The sequence below is a fragment of the Ranitomeya imitator genome, chromosome 3 (assembly GCF_032444005.1).
Source record: "Ranitomeya imitator isolate aRanImi1 chromosome 3, aRanImi1.pri, whole genome shotgun sequence".
Taxonomy (NCBI): domain Eukaryota; kingdom Metazoa; phylum Chordata; class Amphibia; order Anura; family Dendrobatidae; genus Ranitomeya; species Ranitomeya imitator.
This window is the reverse complement of record NC_091284.1, coordinates 319,075,830-319,094,893: the sequence shown is the minus strand read 5'-3', so window position 1 is coordinate 319,094,893 and position 19,064 is coordinate 319,075,830. Positions and strand designations below refer to the sequence as shown.

At 46.2% G+C, this 19,064-nt stretch overlaps 1 protein-coding gene across 7 annotated transcripts in view; it reads right to left on the bottom strand.

Moving 5' to 3' along the window:
• DCAF6 (DDB1 and CUL4 associated factor 6) overlaps positions 1-19,064 on the bottom strand; it is a 600,095-nt gene that overhangs the window by 415,143 nt on the left and 165,888 nt on the right. For all 7 annotated transcript variants that reach the window (XM_069756622.1, XM_069756618.1, XM_069756619.1 and 4 more), the window contains one exon: positions 11,974-12,087. In XM_069756622.1, coding sequence (XP_069612723.1) covers positions 11,974-12,087 — 114 coding nt within the window. The remainder of the gene's footprint in view (positions 1-11,973; positions 12,088-19,064) is intronic.

Sequence of the window (19,064 nt, the reverse complement as noted above, 5' to 3'; positions counted from 1 at the left end):
CAACATGTTCAGGGAGTCCTCTAATTCACATGTTGCTCCTTCTAGATCTATTCTCATAGTCCTCACATCTTAATTCTAGCTCTGCAATGCGGTCAGTGTGCAGCTTGAGAGTCTCCTGGTCCTCCTCCAGCGCATCTGAGACAACATCCATTTTTTCCTCCAGGTTGTTTGTGCGCTGCGCTATATCTTGCAACTGGGAAGAGATACCCTGCATAGCGGTGGTGAGTTCCTCTCTAAAGGTTTCTTGCAGGGACCTCGTGAGGGCAGCTGTTGAGATCATAGCTTCAGAGTGCGGAGGAATGTCATCCCACTCTGCGCTCCCATCACCATGAGTTGCAGAGGCCTTTGGAGGATTAGCTGCCGTTGCCATTTTGGAAGGGGTGCCGCTCGTAAGGAGGTCTGAAATAGTGCGGCCCACCGGCTGTGCCGTGCTTCCCTTTTTCGGCATTACAGATTGCCCCACTCTCAAAGGTATGCTGTCCCCAGGGGGAGGGGGGGGAGATTTTAACTTTGCTCCGGCCGCTGGAAAGGGTTAAATGGGGTCCGTCGGGTAGCGGAGCTCAGCACATGTCTGTCATTGCCGGACTCCGCGCATGCTCCCCGTCAATAAAGTTTTATCTCCTAACTCACTTCACTTAGTTGCGGGATGAGTTATATGCAGGGGATAGTAGTGCAGGCTGAGAGCTATTGTTGCAGTGTTTAGTGCTGTCAGCCCCAGTTACGACGCTGCGGCCTGCTGCTTTCTGCTGCTGAAAAGTACCGCGTTCCCAAGGCGTCAATGGGGCTCTGTAGGTCTCAGGTCCTAGGTGGTTTGTGACCAAATTACCGGTGCCTCCGGTGGGGGGATTATCGCCACAATCGCCTATAGCCGTGTCATTAGTGATAACAGGGATCACAGACTTTTCCCTCCGGAGCCTGCTCACCCCTGCAGGGGAGGGTGCCTGGCCACCAAGTACAGAGATGCGGGATATGGAGCGTGAGAGCGCCGGGGTCGGCAGATATCGGCGCGGCAGCTGTTAGGCATTTACCGAGTGCTGGTCCCGGGACCTCTTACCTCCGGTGCCTCCGGTACGACTCTCTGTGGCACCAAGGTGATGCTCTGACAGGCCCGCTTCCCGACGCGCCCTCTGGGATCCTCACCTCCCTCCGCAGATGTCCTCTCTGTTCAGCCGCTCCACTGCACCAGGCTTCAGCGCGGGCAGGGAGGCTCTTTACGCTCGCCGGGATGCTGTGGGGGAGGAGAGGGCGCTTACTGTAGCGTCTGCCTTCTTCGAGTCCCGGCGGCTCCGGAATGATGAGGGTCCGGCGGGGCTTCCTGCTCTGCCCGGGGCTTCCTTGTCACTCCGGTGTGGGCTTCTCCCAGCGGGTCCTCCGGTCTCCTTATTTTCGGTCACCGCTGTTGGATGCTCCTTATGGGTACCTTTCGTGGCTCTTCTCCTGGTTTCGGCGCTGAGAGAGCTGGCAGCTCCGGTGAGGTATATCGAGAGGGTCACGCAACAAGATGGCGCCGGCCAGGTAATGGCGCCAAAACCTCCCGGGCTCTCTCCACTCTTATATGACCACCTGGTTCTTCTTTTTGCCCCGCAACTGTCTCGGTGCGATCCTGGCAGTGTGGGGACACTGCAGTAAGTCTTTTATCCCGTCTATAGGGATTAGAAAAGTGGTCTTTTGCTGGCTGAGAGTGGGAGCTACGGCGAGCTGCGTCCTCTCAGCTTGGGATCCAGGCCACGCCCCCAGTTATTACATTTTAATGCAATATCGTGGCGACCAAAAAAAACCGTAATTCTGGCGTTTCTAATTTTTTTATCGATAGGCCATTTAGCGATCAGGTTAATCCTTTTTTTTCGTTGATAGATCGGGCGATTCTGAACGCAGCGATGCCAAATATGTGTAGGTTTGAATTTTTTTTTTTTTATTGTTTTATTTTGAATGGGGCAAATGGGGGGTGATTTAAACTTTTATATATACAGTACAGACCAAAAGTTTGGACACACCTTCTCATTTAAAGATTTTTCCATATTTTCATGACTATGAAAATTGTAAATTCACACTGAAGGCATCAAAACTATGAATTAACACATGTGGAATTATATACTTAACAAAAAAGTGTGAAAGAACTGAAAATATGTCTTATTTTCTAGGTTCTTCAAAGTAGCCACCTTTTGCTTTGATGACTGCTTTGCATACTCTTGGCATTCTCTTGATGAGCTTGAAGAGGTAGTCACCGGAAATGGTTTTCACTTCACAGGTGTGCCCTGTCAGGTTTAATAAGTAGGATTTCTTGCCTTATAAATGGGGATGGGACCGTCAGTTGTGTTGTGCAGAAGTCTGGGGGATACACAGCTGATAGACTGTTAGAATTTGTATTATGGCAAGAAAAAAGCAGCTAAGTAAAGAAAAACGAGTGGCCATCATTACTTTAACCCCTTTCTGACCTCGGACGGGATAGTACGTCCGAGGTCAGATCCCCTGCTTTGATGCAGGGCTCCGCGGTGAGCCCGCATCAAAGCCGGGACATGTCAGCTGTTTTGAACAGCTGACATGTGCCCGTAATAGGCGCGGGCAGAATCGCGATCTGCCCGCACCTATTAACTAGTTAAATGCCGCTGTCAAACGCAGACAGCAGCATTTAACTACCGCTTCCGGCCGGGCGGCCGGAAATGACGTCATCGCCGACCCCCGTCACATGATCGGGGGTCGGCGATGCTTGTATATTGTAACCATAGAGGTCCTAGAGACCTCTATGGTTACTGATGACCGGTGGCTGTGAGCGCCACCCTGTGGTCGGCGCTCACAGCAAACCTGCAATTCTGCTACATAGCAGCGATCAGCAGATCGCTGCTATGTAGCAGAGCCGATCGTGCTGTGCCTGCTTCTAGCCTCCCATGGAGGCTATTGAAGCATGGCAAAAGTTAAAAAAAAAAAGTTTAAAAAAATGTGAAAAAAATAAAAAAAAACATAAAAGTTTAAATCACCCCCCTTTCGCCCCAATCAAAATAAATCAATAAAAAAAAAATCAAATCTACGCATATTTGGTATCGCCGCGCTCCGAATCGCCCGATCTATCAATTAAAAAAAAGTATTAACCTGATCGCTAAACAGCGTAGCGGGAAAAAAATTCGAAACGCCAGAATTACGTTTTTTTTGTCGCCGCGACATTGCATTAAAATGCAATAACGGGCGATCAAAAGAACGTATCTGCACCGAAATGCTATCATTAAAAACGTCATCTCGGCACGCAAAAAATAAGCCCTCAACCGACCCCAGATCATGAAAAATGGAGACGCTACGAGTATCGGAAAATGGCGCAGAAGTGCCGGTTAAATGCTGCTGTCTGCGTTTGAGAGCGACAATTGCCGTAACTAGTTAATAGCGGCGGGTGAATCGCGATTTCACCCGCCGCTATTGCGGGCACTTGTCAGCTGTTCAAAACAGCTGACCTCTCCTGGCTTTGAGGTGGGCTCAGCGCCGGAGCCCACATCAAAGCAGGGGATCCAACCTCCACAGTAATATAGTAGGTGGTCGGTAAGGGGTTAAATAAATAAATACAAAATCTGCGTTAGGCCGGCTTAGTAATGGAGAGGCGTCAATAAGAAACCTATCCATTACTAATCCTATAGTTGTCAAGGGGTTAAATAAACACACACACACGCAGAATAAAGTATCTTAACCCCTTAATGACCGCCAATACGTCTTTTAACTGACCTGAGATATAAGAGAATAGCCTCCCCATACAGATGACAATCCAGCATCTGTTGGTTGTACACTATAGCTGACAACTTGCTGTATCAGCCACGATCAGTATTTGCACCTTCTAAATCTGTTTAACCCCTTAGATGCTGCTGTCAATAGTGACTACATCATTATAAATGGTTAACAGAGTGTGGGGGCTTCTTCTTTATCCCAATTGGTGCCCTCAGATCATGATTGTGTGGTCCTGATGTTTGCGATGGCAATTCATGACCAAATAGCGGCCTTAGAGTCTGACGGCTGTTGTAACCTGTTCAGAAGTTAGCGGCATTTAGGTGGTAAAAATACACATTTTCATTTCTGTCATGCCACTTTGCATTAATTCCTGTAAAGCACCTAAAGAGTTAATAAACTACCTGACAGCAGTTTTCAATATGTTTAGGGGTGCTGTTTTTAAAATGGTATCACGTTTGGGGGTTTCCCAATATATGGGACCCCTAAAGTCACTTCAAACATGGATAAGTCCCTAAAAAAATAAATGTGGTAAATTTCTTTGAAAAAATGAAAATTGCTGCTACATTTTTAAACCTCCTAAAATGCTAACAAAATAAAATAACATTTTACAAATGGTGCTGATGTAAAGCAGACATGTGGGAAATGTTATTTATTAATGGTTTGCTGTTGTATGACTATCTGGATTAAAGGGATAATCATTCAAATTTAGAAAATTGCTAATTTTTTAACATTTTTCTAAATTTTTTTATATTTTTTATAAATAAACACAAAAATGTTGAACTAAATTTACCATTATCATAAAGTATAATGTGTCACGAAAAAACAATCTCAAAATCACTGGGATTTGTTGAAGCGTTGCAGAGTTATTACCACATAAAGTGACACTGGTCAGATTTCAAAAATTTGGCTCGGTCACTAAGGGGTTAATGAAATAAAACACCACACAGTTTTGCCATCTTTATTTTTCTGCCAATCCATGTGATGTCCTCGATCGCCTGCAAAAAAAGAAAAAATAATAAACCAACACAAATACTCCCTGGTCCGACGCAGTCCATTTAATAACGAGTGTCCCACGACGATCTCCCCTATAGAGCTGTCACATCATGAGATGTGACCGCTCTACAGGGCCTCCAGTGACAAACTGATAGGAGACAATGGCTCCTACAGTGTTTTCACAGAGGGTTCTATGACCTCTAACTTTACGGCACTGCTGCGTAAGAATTTTCCCACGCAGTGGTGCCGCAAGCGACAGTATGAACTATACTGTACTCATAGCGGCAGAGGGATACAGTGTGGAAGGATACCTTCCATCACTGTATCCCGGAGCCCCTGGAGAGCTGTCGCATCTGCCGATGTGACCGCTCTCCACGGGAGATCGTCATGGGACATTTGTTATTACATGGATTACATTGGATCAGGGAGGATACTTTTGGTTTATTTTATTTTTTTTAGTTTTTATTTTACAGGTGATCAAGGGCTTCGGGGATTAGCTGTATGGTGAGTATATACTGTATGTTGTATGTACTGTATGTCTTTTTTTGTTTGTTTTTTTTGCACTTGAACATAGTAGCCGGATGATGGGACTACTACTGTCCCATCATCCGGCTACCTGTCATTGTAGTAGGCATAGCCGGATGGGACTAGTATTCCCATTGGACAATGCCTGACACACACACAGCCCCACACATACAGCCCCGCACACCCGCACACCCACACAGATACACACACACAAACACCCGCACACAGCCCCGCACACACACGCAGTATCCGCCCACACACTCTTCCCCCTCTTGATCTACAGCGTTTCTCGCAGGCACATCCGCAGATCTTTATTTAAACTAGCGGTTTTAATGTGGATTGCCCTGACACAATGGAAGTCAATGGGTGCAGACATGCTGCAGAGCAGCAAAAAGAATTGACATGCTGCGGAAAAAAAAGACGCTGCGATTCTGCGTGTTTTTTTCCGCAGCATGTGCACACCAAATGTCAATTTCACATACACTAACATTGCATGTACACTACACTGCGGATTTGATGCAATTCCGAGAGTCCAAAAACGTGGCAGATCTGCATCTAAATTGCATCAATACCCAGCACTGCCGTCGGCACTCGGGACCAGGGTGTGCAGCTGCATGTTTCTCGCAAGTGTGACCCCGACCTAATGCAGATTTTGTGTGTGTGTGTTTATTTAACTCTTTATGTACCGTTTTATTATGTTTATTACTAAACATCGAGCTTGGTATTATCTATCTATCTATCTATAGATATATCTATCTGCTTGAGAAAGGCTTTTGGAAGCCGAAACGTTGCACCACGCCATGTGGGCCCAATAAAGTCCACTTACCGTTATATGTTTGCTAAAACCTGGAGTGCTACCTTTCATCTGTTTGTGTAAACATGATTCTTCAAAGGAGTATGTAAATTAAGAGGTTGGACAAGAAATTACATCACAATTCTTTTTTTGTGTTCAATAATAGATCTTTATTTAGCATACAAATCTGCATGAAAAAAAAAAACGCATGAAAATCCGCATTAAAAACGCATCAAATCCGCGCTGATTTTTACAAGCCATTTCTGGCAAGAGATGCAGATTCTGTGCAGAAAATTCTGCAGGCAAATCTGCAACGTGTGCACATACCCTTAAAGTACATCAAACTTGTACCCATAACAAGGGTCTCCGGCTTGAAATGTCCCCTTGCTATGACTTCTGTTTACTAGTTGTAGTCTATGTGGAAGTCTTGGAGTAAGGCCACGATTCATCAAGACTGGCGTTGTTCATTCCAGTCTTGATGAGGAGCCGTGATGGAGTCAGAGGTGCTGTGAGGCAGCGACCGGTTTTATTTGTGAGGGTCGCTATGTGTCCCCCAGGATGCGCTCAGAAGCGTATTGAGGCCGCGGGAATGCATTGCTGTCACAGGCGTAGCTTTGATTTCAATGCAGAATAATAGTAAGTGTAGTCTTGGACAAGCTATTTGTCTAGGGAAGATTTAAGAAAACCTGCATGTGTTTTTATTTTTGAAACAAACTACTCAATGCCAGCTGCATGTCTGTCATTAAAACTGCCACTTTGTAACCCAGGCCTGAGGGCAAAATGGAGGAAATCCTGAGGCAGCTGGTCCTCATGCAGCAACAGACCAATAACCTATTGCTTCAGCAAATTGCAGCCCTGCGTGAGGCACCTCCAGCGCCGACCCCGGAACGTCGTGAGGCCCGAGACAAGGTTTGCTCCCCTTTGAAGAAAATGAGTCCGGAAGACAACGTGAAAGCTTTTCTAACCGTCTACGAGCGCACGGAAGAGCGGGAGAATCTGCCAACTTCCCAGTGGGCTGAAGTGGTGGCTCCGTTCCTGAGAGGTTACACGCTAAAACCCTACTTTGACCTGAGTTGGGAGGACGCCCAGGAATTACGCCAAGCAAAAAGGTGAGATCCTTGCCTGACTGGGGTTTAATACCTATGTGAGAGCTCAACGGGTGTTTTCATAGACTTTTGTGGAAGCCCAGCCTGCTCGGTCTCAGGTTTATCACTTGCTGCAGTTTGAGAAAAGGTGGCTCCAACCTGAGAGTTTGACTCCGGCCCAGATGGTGGAGAGGGTGGTGTTCAACCGGATGGTGAGAGCTCAGCCAGCAGCCATACAGCATAGGGTGGGGCAAGGGGACCCGGGCATCTGGACCAGGTGGTGGGACTGATTGAGCAGCACACGGCCACTCAGGACTTTATACGGGACATGGCTCCATTAAGTTGGGCGCCACCAACCCAGGAGCCTGGGAAAAATCCAGATAGGTATTAACCCCCAGTTGGGCAAGGATCTCACCTTTTAATTTGGCGTAATCCTGGGCGTCCTCTAAACTCAGGTCAAAGTAGGCCAATCAGGACCAAGCCTGTACCGAGGGGTATCCCAAAGAGAGAGTGATAGACCCGTGTCCCCTAAGTCGGCCCCAAGGTCCAGTCATGCCGCAGTTATCAAGTGTTGGCGGTGCCAGGGCCCTGGACATGTGGCTGCCAACTTCCCCCTGACAGCTGAGCCCATGGACTGCGGGTATACTCGCCATTTGTCTATGTATGACCAGCCAGTCTGCACCGCCACTACAGGTACCGAACCCAAACTGTGCAAGATACTTGTTAACAGGTACCAGACAGACACTCTCTTGGACTCGGGAAGCTTAGTGACTCTGGTACATGGGTCCCTTGTTGCTGGGGACAACCCCAATGGACGGAAGGTGGGGGTGGTACGCATACATGGGAAACTCCGAGAGTACCCGACAGCGAAGGTTACGTTTTCCACCCCGTGTGGAGAGATAAGACATGCGGTGGGAGTGGACTCTTCCGTATGGGACTGTATTGGGAAGAGACTTACCCCTGTCCTGGTCCCTGTGGGAGACCAGGGTTAACCCTCCTTACAAATTCTATTCTGGGAGCGGAACTTGAAGATCCCGATTCAGGCGTACCTGTTGTAGGGGTCGCCAACATAGGACATACAGCATAGGGTGGGGCAAGGGGACCCGGGCATCTGGACCAGGTGGTGGGACTGATTGAGCAGCACACGGCCACTCAGGACTTTATACGGGACATGGCTCCATTAAGTTGGGCGCCACCAACCCAGGAGCCTGGGAAAAATCCAGATAGGTATTAACCCCCAGTTGGGCAAGGATCTCACCTTTTAATTTGGCGTAATCCTGGGCGTCCTCTAAACTCAGGTCAAAGTAGGCCAATCAGGACCAAGCCTGTACCGAGGGGTATCCCAAAGAGAGAGTGATAGACCCGTGTCCCCTAAGTCGGCCCCAAGGTCCAGTCATGCCGCAGTTATCAAGTGTTGGCGGTGCCAGGGCCCTGGACATGTGGCTGCCAACTTCCCCCTGACAGCTGAGCCCATGGACTGCGGGTATACTCGCCATTTGTCTATGTATGACCAGCCAGTCTGCACCGCCACTACAGGTACCGAACCCAAACTGTGCAAGATACTTGTTAACAGGTACCAGACAGACACTCTCTTGGACTCGGGAAGCTTAGTGACTCTGGTACATGGGTCCCTTGTTGCTGGGGACAACCCCAATGGACGGAAGGTGGGGGTGGTACGCATACATGGGAAACTCCGAGAGTACCCGACAGCGAAGGTTACGTTTTCCACCCCGTGTGGAGAGATAAGACATGCGGTGGGAGTGGACTCTTCCGTATGGGACTGTATTGGGAAGAGACTTACCCCTGTCCTGGTCCCTGTGGGAGACCAGGGTTAACCCTCCTTACAAATTCTATTCTGGGAGCGGAACTTGAAGATCCCGATTCAGGCGTACCTGTTGTAGGGGTCGCCAACATAGGGATAGAGTGTAACCACGATAGGTATTGGCAGGAGAGGTCGAGGAGACCCCACCGATCCCTGAGCTGGAAGTGTCCCCTGGTAAGTTCGGGACAGCTCAGTTCCAGGACCCCACCCTTGCTTGGGCATGAGAAAGGGTGATAGAGGTTAATGGAGTGGCTCAGCAACCGGGTGCAGAAACTGTTAATCCCCGCATGGCTGTCAACCAAGACCTATTGTATAGGGTTGACAAAATCCGTGATGAAGTGGTAGAACAACTAATAGTGCCTCAATCTTACCCTCGTGTGGTGCTCGAAATAGCTCACACCAACATACTGGGGGGCACTTCAGGGCCAAAAAGACGCAGCAACGCACACTGCGGTTTTTTGGGCCAGGGCTAACGTGGAGGTCCAGAGGTACTGTGACACGTATCTGGAGTGCAAAATGACCTCACCCACCGCGAGCTATTGGAGTCCGTTGGTACCTCTGCCCATCATGGAGGTACCTTTTGAGCGGATTGCGATGGACCTATGGGGGCAGATGGTAAAATCTGCCAGGGACCACCAACACATATTGATGGTCATAGATTACGCCACCCGGTAGCCGGAGTCCATTCCGCTTCACCACACCTCAACTTATCGCCTGGGAGTTGTTTGTCATGTTCTGTTGCCTTGGACTACCGAAGGAGATCCTCACTGACCAGGGGACTCCTTTCATAACCAAGGTGACAAAGGAACTATGTAAGCTTCTAAAAATAAAACAGTTACGCATGTCTGTGTATCACCCCCAGACCGACGAGTTAGTCAAGCGCTTCAATAAAACCCTCAAATCCATGTTGAAGAAAGTAATCTCCAAGGATGGAAGGGATTGGGACATGTTGTTGCCCTACTTGATGTTCGCCATTCGGGAGGTACCGCAGGCTTCCATGGGATTTTCACCCTTTGAGCTACTGTATGGCAGGCATCCTAGGGGTCTGCTGGACATAGCCAAAGTAATGTGGGAGCAGGAACCTACAACCCACAAGAGTGTCATTGAGCACGTGGCCAACATGCAGGACCGAATTGCAGCGGTCATGCCTATAGTAAAGAAGCATTTAGTGGATGCTCAGGCAGCGCAGAGCCGCATATATAACAAAGGCCACGGTCCGCTCCTGTAACATGGGAGATCGGGTGTTGGTTTTGGTGCCCACCACAGAAAGCAAGTTTATGGTCCAGTGGCAAGGGCTGTATGAACTTCAGGAATAAGTGGGTGAAGTAAACTACCGAGTTTACCAGACTGGGAAAAGAAAACCTGAACAGTTGTACCACGTTAATCTGTTGAAAGCGAGGAAGGACGGGGAGTGTATGCTTACAGAGGTGACTCCCGATGTGTCATCCGGGGACTCCCCGATATTGGCCCGGACGGAGGTCGAGGGAGAGGTAAAGAAAGGAGACACCCTCTCGAAACAGCAGAGGTAAGAGGTGCGGAAATTGGTACAAGGGAATAATGATGTATTCTTGGGTTTACCCGGTCGTATCTTTGTCATCCAGCATGACATGGTCACCGAGCCTTATGAAACCGTAGTGTGTGCCCGAGGCCCAGTGACAAGCCATTGCGAGCGAGGTGAAACAAATGCCTCAAGTGGGAGTAATTGAGGAATCCCGCAGTGACTGGGCTAGTCCGATTGTGCTAATCCCGAAGCCAGATGGGTCATTACGGTTCTGTAATGACTTCCGTAAGTTAAGTGAGGTGTCAAAGTTCGACTTTTACCAAATGCCCAGTGTGGACCAAGGGTTATTGGCTGGTGCATCTTACGGAGTCGGCGAAGAAAAAGACTGCATTCATAACATCAGTGGGACTGTACCACTATGTAGTCTTTCCCTTTGGACTACATGGGGCCCCAGTCACGTTCCAGAGGTTGATGGATATAGTGCTGGAACCACATCAGAAATATGATTCAGCATACTTGGATGACATCATCATCTTTAGTACTGAATGGCATACCCACTCGTGCCAGATACAAGGGGTAGTAGATTAACTCAGAACCGCGGGCTTGATGGCGAATCCCAATAAATGTGCGATAAGGCTCGAGGTAGCCTGGTACTTGGGTTACGTGATTGGCTTTGGGGTATCAGACCCAAATAAATAAAATCAAGGCCATTCAGAACTGGCCCCGTCCTGTTACCACCAAACAGATGAGAGCGTTTCTCGGAATCATTGGGTATTACGGGAGGTTTATACGTAATTTTTCAGGGAGAACACCACCCCTTACCGATCTCCTAAAGGAAAAGAAGTCGGTCATGTTTCGGGGGGAACCCCAAGGCGAAGGAAGCGTACCAATCCATCATAAATTAAACAAGAGGGCATCGTCATGCCCTTCCCATTTTTGAAGAGATGACCACAACTGGTGTGTCGTAAAATCTTCACACAACCTCACTTTGTGCAGAAATTTGAGATTTTCATAGTGTTTTACATCAGATTTCTGCTTTAAGCACTTTGATGAATTGGGGGCCAAAGAATGTTATTTCCCAGAAGTTCCAACACAGGGTAAATTAAGCATTACATTATGATACAGGAAAGATGTATATCTTGGTACTTTGGTACTTGGTACTTTTCCTGTATCAAAATGGAGGATACTATTATTATTATTATTTATTGTTATAGCGCCATTTATTCCATGGCGCTTTACATGTGAGGAGGGGTATACATAATAAAAACAAGTACAATAATCTTAAACAATACAAGTCATAACTGGTACAGGAGGAGTGAGGACCCTGCCCGCGAAGGCTCACAATCTACAAGGGATGGGTGAGGATACCAGAATGTACTGCATTACATTGTGATCATTAATATCCATAAGTTGCAAGTGTGATGCAGGAAGCAAGTCATCAGAGCAAGAGATACATCACTTTAGCTTTTAGATGTGGCTATTGAGTAGGATTTATTAATTTGCTTTTTTTAGTTCAATGTTAGAAAATCTCTAAACGTGTGTAACTCACATCTTTGCAATCCTCCTTGGTACAACTAGTTTTCATTCGAATATCAAACCACCTTACAGTGCCATCTTCACCGCACGACAGAAATGTATAGGGATCATTTGGCACGGTCATGATCTGTATTAAAAAGAAAAGAGAATAAGGAAATGCATAACCTTTAATATAATTCAATGCATTTATCAGTCCGCCACTTTAAATAAGTTGTTCATTACTCGGGTAACCTCATCTCAATTAGCATGTTTGCCCACAGCAAAATAAGAATACATACTCATCTCCGATGCTGGTGCTGTTCCATCAGTGTTGGCATTGGCTCTCCCGGTGATAAAGTCACTTTATGTCACCCGATCCCTGTGCTCAATCAGCCGCAACTCTGACTTCCTCTTTCTGTCATACAAAGGTAGCGAGACTGAAGCTATGGCTGATTGGCCGCAGGGATCACATGACATAACAATGTGATGTGATACCCAGGAGAGCGAGTGCCGACGCCAAGGAAACAACGCAGACACCGGAGGCGAGTATAAGAGGCCAGAGTCACACTAGCGTATAGCATCCGATGCCCTATGCTAATAACCCTCGGCTTCTGCTCTGCTGTGAGCGAAAGCAGAGTGTCATGTTACTGTGCTGCGATTCTCTCTCACAACAGGATCGGAGAACAGCTTCAGAAGCAATGAAGAAAGTAATTTCTCTATCCCCTCTGCTGCTGGCATCAGCAGGAATCACACTGCACTCAGGTGATATCTGAGTGCGCAGAGTCTCACTGCCAATAGTAGCATGCTGCGATTGTTACTCTCATGCAGAATCAGCATGAGAAAATAATAGAAGATCTGAGCTGCCCCACAGAGTAAATCTGGGCCAAGAGCTATGCACAGCACTCAGACATGTTATACAGTAGTGGGACTCCGACCTTATTATTTTACTCTGGGCAAACATGCTAATTGAGAAGGGGTTGTCCAAGTAGTGGACAACAACTTTACAGGGAATGGGTTAGTGTGATCAACCCTCCTAAGCCAACTATATGGGCACCCAGGGCATAGGAAGCTGAATATAACGATACCTTGAGGTGTTATTCCAAACGTCTTTCTTAGGGTACGATCACATTTGCACCTTTCGACGCAGCGTCGGCGACGCATATCGACGCATGCATCATGCGCCCCCTATCTTTAACATTGGGGACACATGGGCGTGCGTTTGTATGCGTTTACATGCGTTTTACGACACATGCGTCCTTTTGCCGCACCTGTCGGGGCGCGGCCGACGCTACATGTTGCATTTTTGTAGCGTCATAATTTTTTTTTAAAAACGCGTGCGTTGCTCTTGCGTCGCAAATCCGTCATGAAAAATCCCATAGAAAAGAATTGGCGACGCAAGCGACGCAAGTACTTGCGTTGCAGTGCGTTGTGCGACGCATGCGTCGTTCAATAAAATAACAAGATAAAGTGTCTAGACGGTGTCTAGACAGTGACAAAACAACCCATATATAAAATAAAGGTTGATGCATTGTTTGTCAGTTGGCTGCAGTAGAGGACACACAGCAGACAAGCTCTCTCCCATCTCCTTTCAAGAGATGTAAGTATATAATGTATTCTGTGCATTTCCTTGTTTTATTTTAAAAAATTTGTATTGCATGTTGTGGAGGTTTATTAGTGTTTGTTCTGTCCTTAATCCGGCTATACTGTGGTTGGTTAATGTAAAAAATTGGTGTATTTTTATTATCTGGTTCTGATGTATTTTTGGCGAATGGTGTTTCATTGTCTCCGGCTTTGTTGGTTTTATTGTAAAGTATGATGGCTTATCCAGGATTGAAGTTTAGAATGTATCTGCTCTTTTTTTTTGTATGCAATTTGTGGTTGTTTGTTTGTTCTGTACTGTAAACCGGCTATACTGTGGTTGATTAATGAAATTGGTGTTTTTTTTATTATCTGTTTCTGATGTATGTTTGGCGTTATGATGGCGTGTCATATGATGGCCTTGTTGGTTTTATTGTAAAGTATGGTGGTCTCTCCAGGATTGACTTTTCTTTTTCCCTTTTTTTTTATATTCCTATGAATTTATGGTGCTTTAAAATATTTTTTGGTTGTTCTATATTGCTTGTGGTTGTTCCAATGTGTTTTTTTTGGGGTAGAAATGTATTTTTTCTTATCAGGTTTGGATGTATTTTTTTCTGGGGTTATATGTAACCGAATGGCGCTATCTTGGCTTTGTTTTTTTTTAATAAAATTGTAAAGCATGGTGGTTTATAATGTATTTCCTTTTCTTGTGGCTTTTCTGGAAAAAAATTATTTATTTTTAAAAAATGGTATCTTTGTTATTTTTTGATTTTTCATAGTGGCTGTTGTTTATTTTTTTGTTATCTTTTCTGGTAAACGTTCTATTATGTTTTTGCTGTACTCTGCCATTGTTTTTTTTTTTCAATGTATGGCGGTGTTGTTTGCTCAGCGCTTGTTCTATTGGCATTGTACTATGAGTGCACTGTTCGTTGTGGTCGTAATGTTTATGTATGGATTTTTGGTTATTTTCTTCTATGTGGCTGAGGATTCTTTAATGTAATAATTGTTTCTTTTTCCTTACAGAATTTATGTTGCAAAAACATGGCCAGCAAGTCAAACCACACAACACCGCAGGGGAGTTCGGTGAGTACATGATCTACAGTTGTTTACTATTCGGTGTATTTGTACACGTGTCAGTAAATTTTTTGTAAACTGTTTTCCAGGCTTCTTCAAATGAGGAGGAAGCAGGAGCAGCGACCTCGGGGCCAAACTGTGGCGGCAAGTCGGCGAGTAAGTATTTTTTTAATCAATATAGGAATGTTTTCATGGTTAAATTTTATTTTTTTATTTTTTTTTTGGGGGGGGGGAGGAATATTTGTATTGCTTGCAAACATTAATGTTTTCCAATTATTCTAGGTTCCACGATGGGACCAATATGACTCCATTGACATTAATATGATGGTCGACCTTAATCCAGGAGCGAGGCCCGTTGTGGGACAGCCGTGACCCCCGGCACGCGGACCGGGTGGTGTTGAGGCGGATGTGGAAGGAGGTGGCCACATCGCTGTGGGATGGCTTTGACAGCGCTTCTCCCACGGACAAAGGCAAATTTGGTAAGTATTGCTGAAATGCCGCTCTGACCCATCAGGCCAGGATAACACAACCGTGTGCGATGTGATCAACTCCTGCAAGTTTGAATCGCACACGGTTGTGTTATCATTTGAAAATGTACAATCCCAAACTTTTTTTTTTGGCCTTTTCACAGTCCAAAAATTGAAGACAAGATGGCGTTCCATGAAGGACCATTTCAATCGGGGCCTGCGGAAGGAAGAGGAACAGGCTCGAAGTGGTGCTGGTGCGGCAAGGTCGTCAACCTATAAATACACAAGGTTGCTACAGTTCCTGAGACCGATCCTTGGCCGACGAGAGTAAGTATTTACTCCAACACATCGGGTATTGTACAACATGTCCAGCCATGTAGTATATTGCCCAGCCATTTACATTGCCCAGTGACGTAGTATACATCCCAGAGACACATAGTGTACGTGGCTGGGCAATATACTATTTCATTGTGGCGTAGTATAGTGACCGTGACATCATGGCAGGCAGGTCCAACGATAAGTGTACACCATGACGGTCGTCACAAATAGCTACGGAGGGTGAGTATAGCATGGTAATTTAAAAAATCTTAAATGTTTCAATTTTTTAATACTGATGCGGTATAGGCAGTGTCAATATTAAAAAATTGGTGACATCAAGGTTTAACGGCGGCAACGAATTGCACACGCGGCATAACATGGTGCGTTACCGCCGGTAAGTTTTGATGGCAGAGGGGAGTATGCGGGCGACAGGCATTCTCTGTGGAGATTAAGGAGCGGTCATTTTATTCATGACTCTGCCCGTCGCTGATTGGTCGTGTCAGCCATGAAAGACAGCTGGCCAGAACAATCAGCGAATGAATAACGGTTACTGAAGGACAGAAAGACTGACAGACGGAAATGACCCTTTACAGCTATGTTTATTTTATAGTGTTGTGTGATGCAATGCTCACTTTATATTACACAGGAGGTGGCGAATGTAAAATGATATATTTTGTATACTAATGTTTTCTTTATGTTTTCACAGAACACACAGCAGCACCCTCGAGCCATTCGGCCTTCTGGAGCTGTCCTTCAGGAATCGCCATCTGAGCTGTCACAGCCATCCCACAGCGTGAGCAGGCTTGCACCACCACCTGGAGAACCGGCAGCCGGTACATCAGGTGTTCCCTGGCCGAGGCCTCTGTAGCTCCTTCTTTCGGGTATACCCGACAGCGTCAGCGGGCCTCGGACAGGCCGCTAATGCCCGAATATTTTCACTTGGGCACGGTTTTCCAAACTTGCTTCAAGGTGCTAGGAGATAGGATGGACAATGCTCTGGCCACTATCGACCGGCGCCTTGAATCAATGAAATCCGAGCTCATGAATCCAGCGAAACATTTTTTAGTACAATAGCGAAGGGCATGGTGGAACACCTTACGCCGGAACTCCAGATTTCGGTGATGCAGGCCTGCAACAACGCCTATGTGAGTGCTCTGCAGCAGGCTAGGATAATGCAGTCAGCGGCAACAATGCCAGTAGTACCAACGCTGGCAAGCATGACTCCTAGTCCTGCTGCAGAGCAACTCTACCGAGGTCCGGGTGTTGAGGGACGACGCCACCGACACCATCGCAACGAGCCGCCAAGTCATGCTCCTGCTAGGCCCTCAAGTTCACAAAGACGGCCTGCTGAGGAACACCAAGAGGGACACAGGAGGAGAAAGAAGAAACGGACAGCTACAGCGGCTCTGGCAGCTCCAAGACCAACAGCGAGCTCTCGTCTGGGTTCAACCCGGAGCAGGAGTAGCCAGAGCCAATCAACAGTAACGCGTAGACTGGTCGTGCAACCTCCCCCCCTCAAGAGTTGGCAATATCACCACCTACAGCCACAGGGTGGTCTGAGATACCGTCTAGTATCCTGGAGTACGGTTCCTCCACCTCCTCCTCCTCCACCCCCGCTATAGACTCCCAAGACGAGGAATATCAGTCGCCCTTAATTGCCGACGTTGATACCCCTTAATCTTCCCCCTTTTTTCTTTTGTTCCCCTAATAAAAATGTTTATGTTTCAAACTCTATTTTTTTTTTTTTTAGTTGACGGCAACTCACACCGTGCGCCGTGTACACAAATCTTAGGTTTTTCACACCTCATATCTGCAATGTCAGACACTATTTTAACATTTTTTTAATCTCCTTTTTTTGTGTGTCTCTCATTGTAGTATGAGGTGTTAAACACAAAGATAGGAAAAAAATATTTCAAATTTTAGGCTGGCGTCACACTCGCAGTATTTGGTCAGTATTTTACTACAGTATTTGTAAAAGCCAAAACCAGGAGTGGAACAAATATAGGAAAAGTATACTAGAAACATGTGCACCACTTCTGCATTTATCACCCACTCCTGGTTTTGGCTTCCAAATACTGATGTAAAATACTTACCAAATACTGCTAGTGTGACGGCAACAAACATACGTGAAGGTAATGTGTCAGGTGAGGTGGTAGCAATGGTCATTAGAAGAACATAACAGTAGGCACACAAATGGTTATTTTATGGACAAACTCTACACTTTTAATGGTATGTTAAAATCAGGATAATATAATGGTATGTTAAAATCAGGAATAAAGTAGAACTGAGTGTTAAACATAACACTACACCCTTTGATCTTGCCATGACACATGGCCAACATCAGAAACAAAATAGGAAGCAAATCGATCCCTCATCTGCCCATTTTCAACTGTTGTCCTCAGAGGATGATCTTGGTAATCGGGCAATGGGTTTGGTATGGGTTCATCAAGGTCAACGTTCAGTCTCTCTTTAGCAATAATATAATTGTGTAGAACCACACAAGCCTTCACTACCTCATCCGCTGTCTCAATTTTAAGATTGATGGCGGAACCTAAAATACGCCATTTGGACACCAGGATCCCAAAGGCGCACTCCACAGTTCTTCTGGCCCTGGACAGTCTGTAATTAAAAATACTTTTTGTGTGGTCCAAGCCCCGACTGGAGTAGGGTTTCAGTAGGTTGGCACACATTTGAAATGCCTCATCCCCCACCACAACAAACGGCATCGCCGGGCCATCGGTGTTGGGAAGAGGTCGTGGCTGGGGGAAATTAAAATTGTTCCCATATAATCTTCGGCCCATATCAGACTCTTTAAATGTCCACGAGTCATTTGTCCGGCCAAAAGCTCCTGCAATTGCCATGAGCATGGTGGAAAAATATTTTTTATAATAAAAAAACATAGATCCACTTCTTGCAGGCTTTGTAATCCTTATATGCTTCCCATCCACAGCTCCACTACAGTTAGGGAAAGAACACAGCTGTTCAAATATATTGGCATTGGCTTCCCATATTTTACTTGTAGGGAGGGGTAAAAATTCTTCACGGAGATTGTCCCACAAAGCGCGGCATGTGTCGGCAATAATTCCCAAAAGTGTGGAGACTCCAATCCTGAATTGGAAATGCAGGGATCTCAAGGTCTCTCCGGTAGCCAAGAAACTTTCAAGAAGAAAAATAAATACATTTAGTACATTGAAATAAGAAAAAAATACATTTACCATCTTCCCCTCCCCCCGCCCCCCCCCAAAAAAAAAATAAACCAAAAAAAAGGGCAGAACATATCACTGTCGTTCAAATATAGCCACATTACGTACCGTAGAGTCACCAGCAGCCGTTCCTCTGCGGAAATTGATCTCCGGAGCAGCAGATAGCAGAAGCTGTCTTGAGACATCCTGGTATATTCAAAATATTTTTCCAGGTTCTCATTCAGCTCGCCAAACAAACAATGGTAGGCTCCACGGCTCTGCCGGACTTCCACGATAGGGTGTAACCAAAAGCGCCGATGACTCCTTCTCCGTTTTTCTCTCTTCCTTTGTTCATGAAAGGCAATGGCATAAGCATTAGCCAACGCAAAATCCAACTCCATATTCATGTAGATACTCTCCATGGGACGCTCCATCATGATGCTGTAGAAAGATGGGAGGAAATCATCTATGCCTGGGTATATATACACTAATTCCATTACACCCAC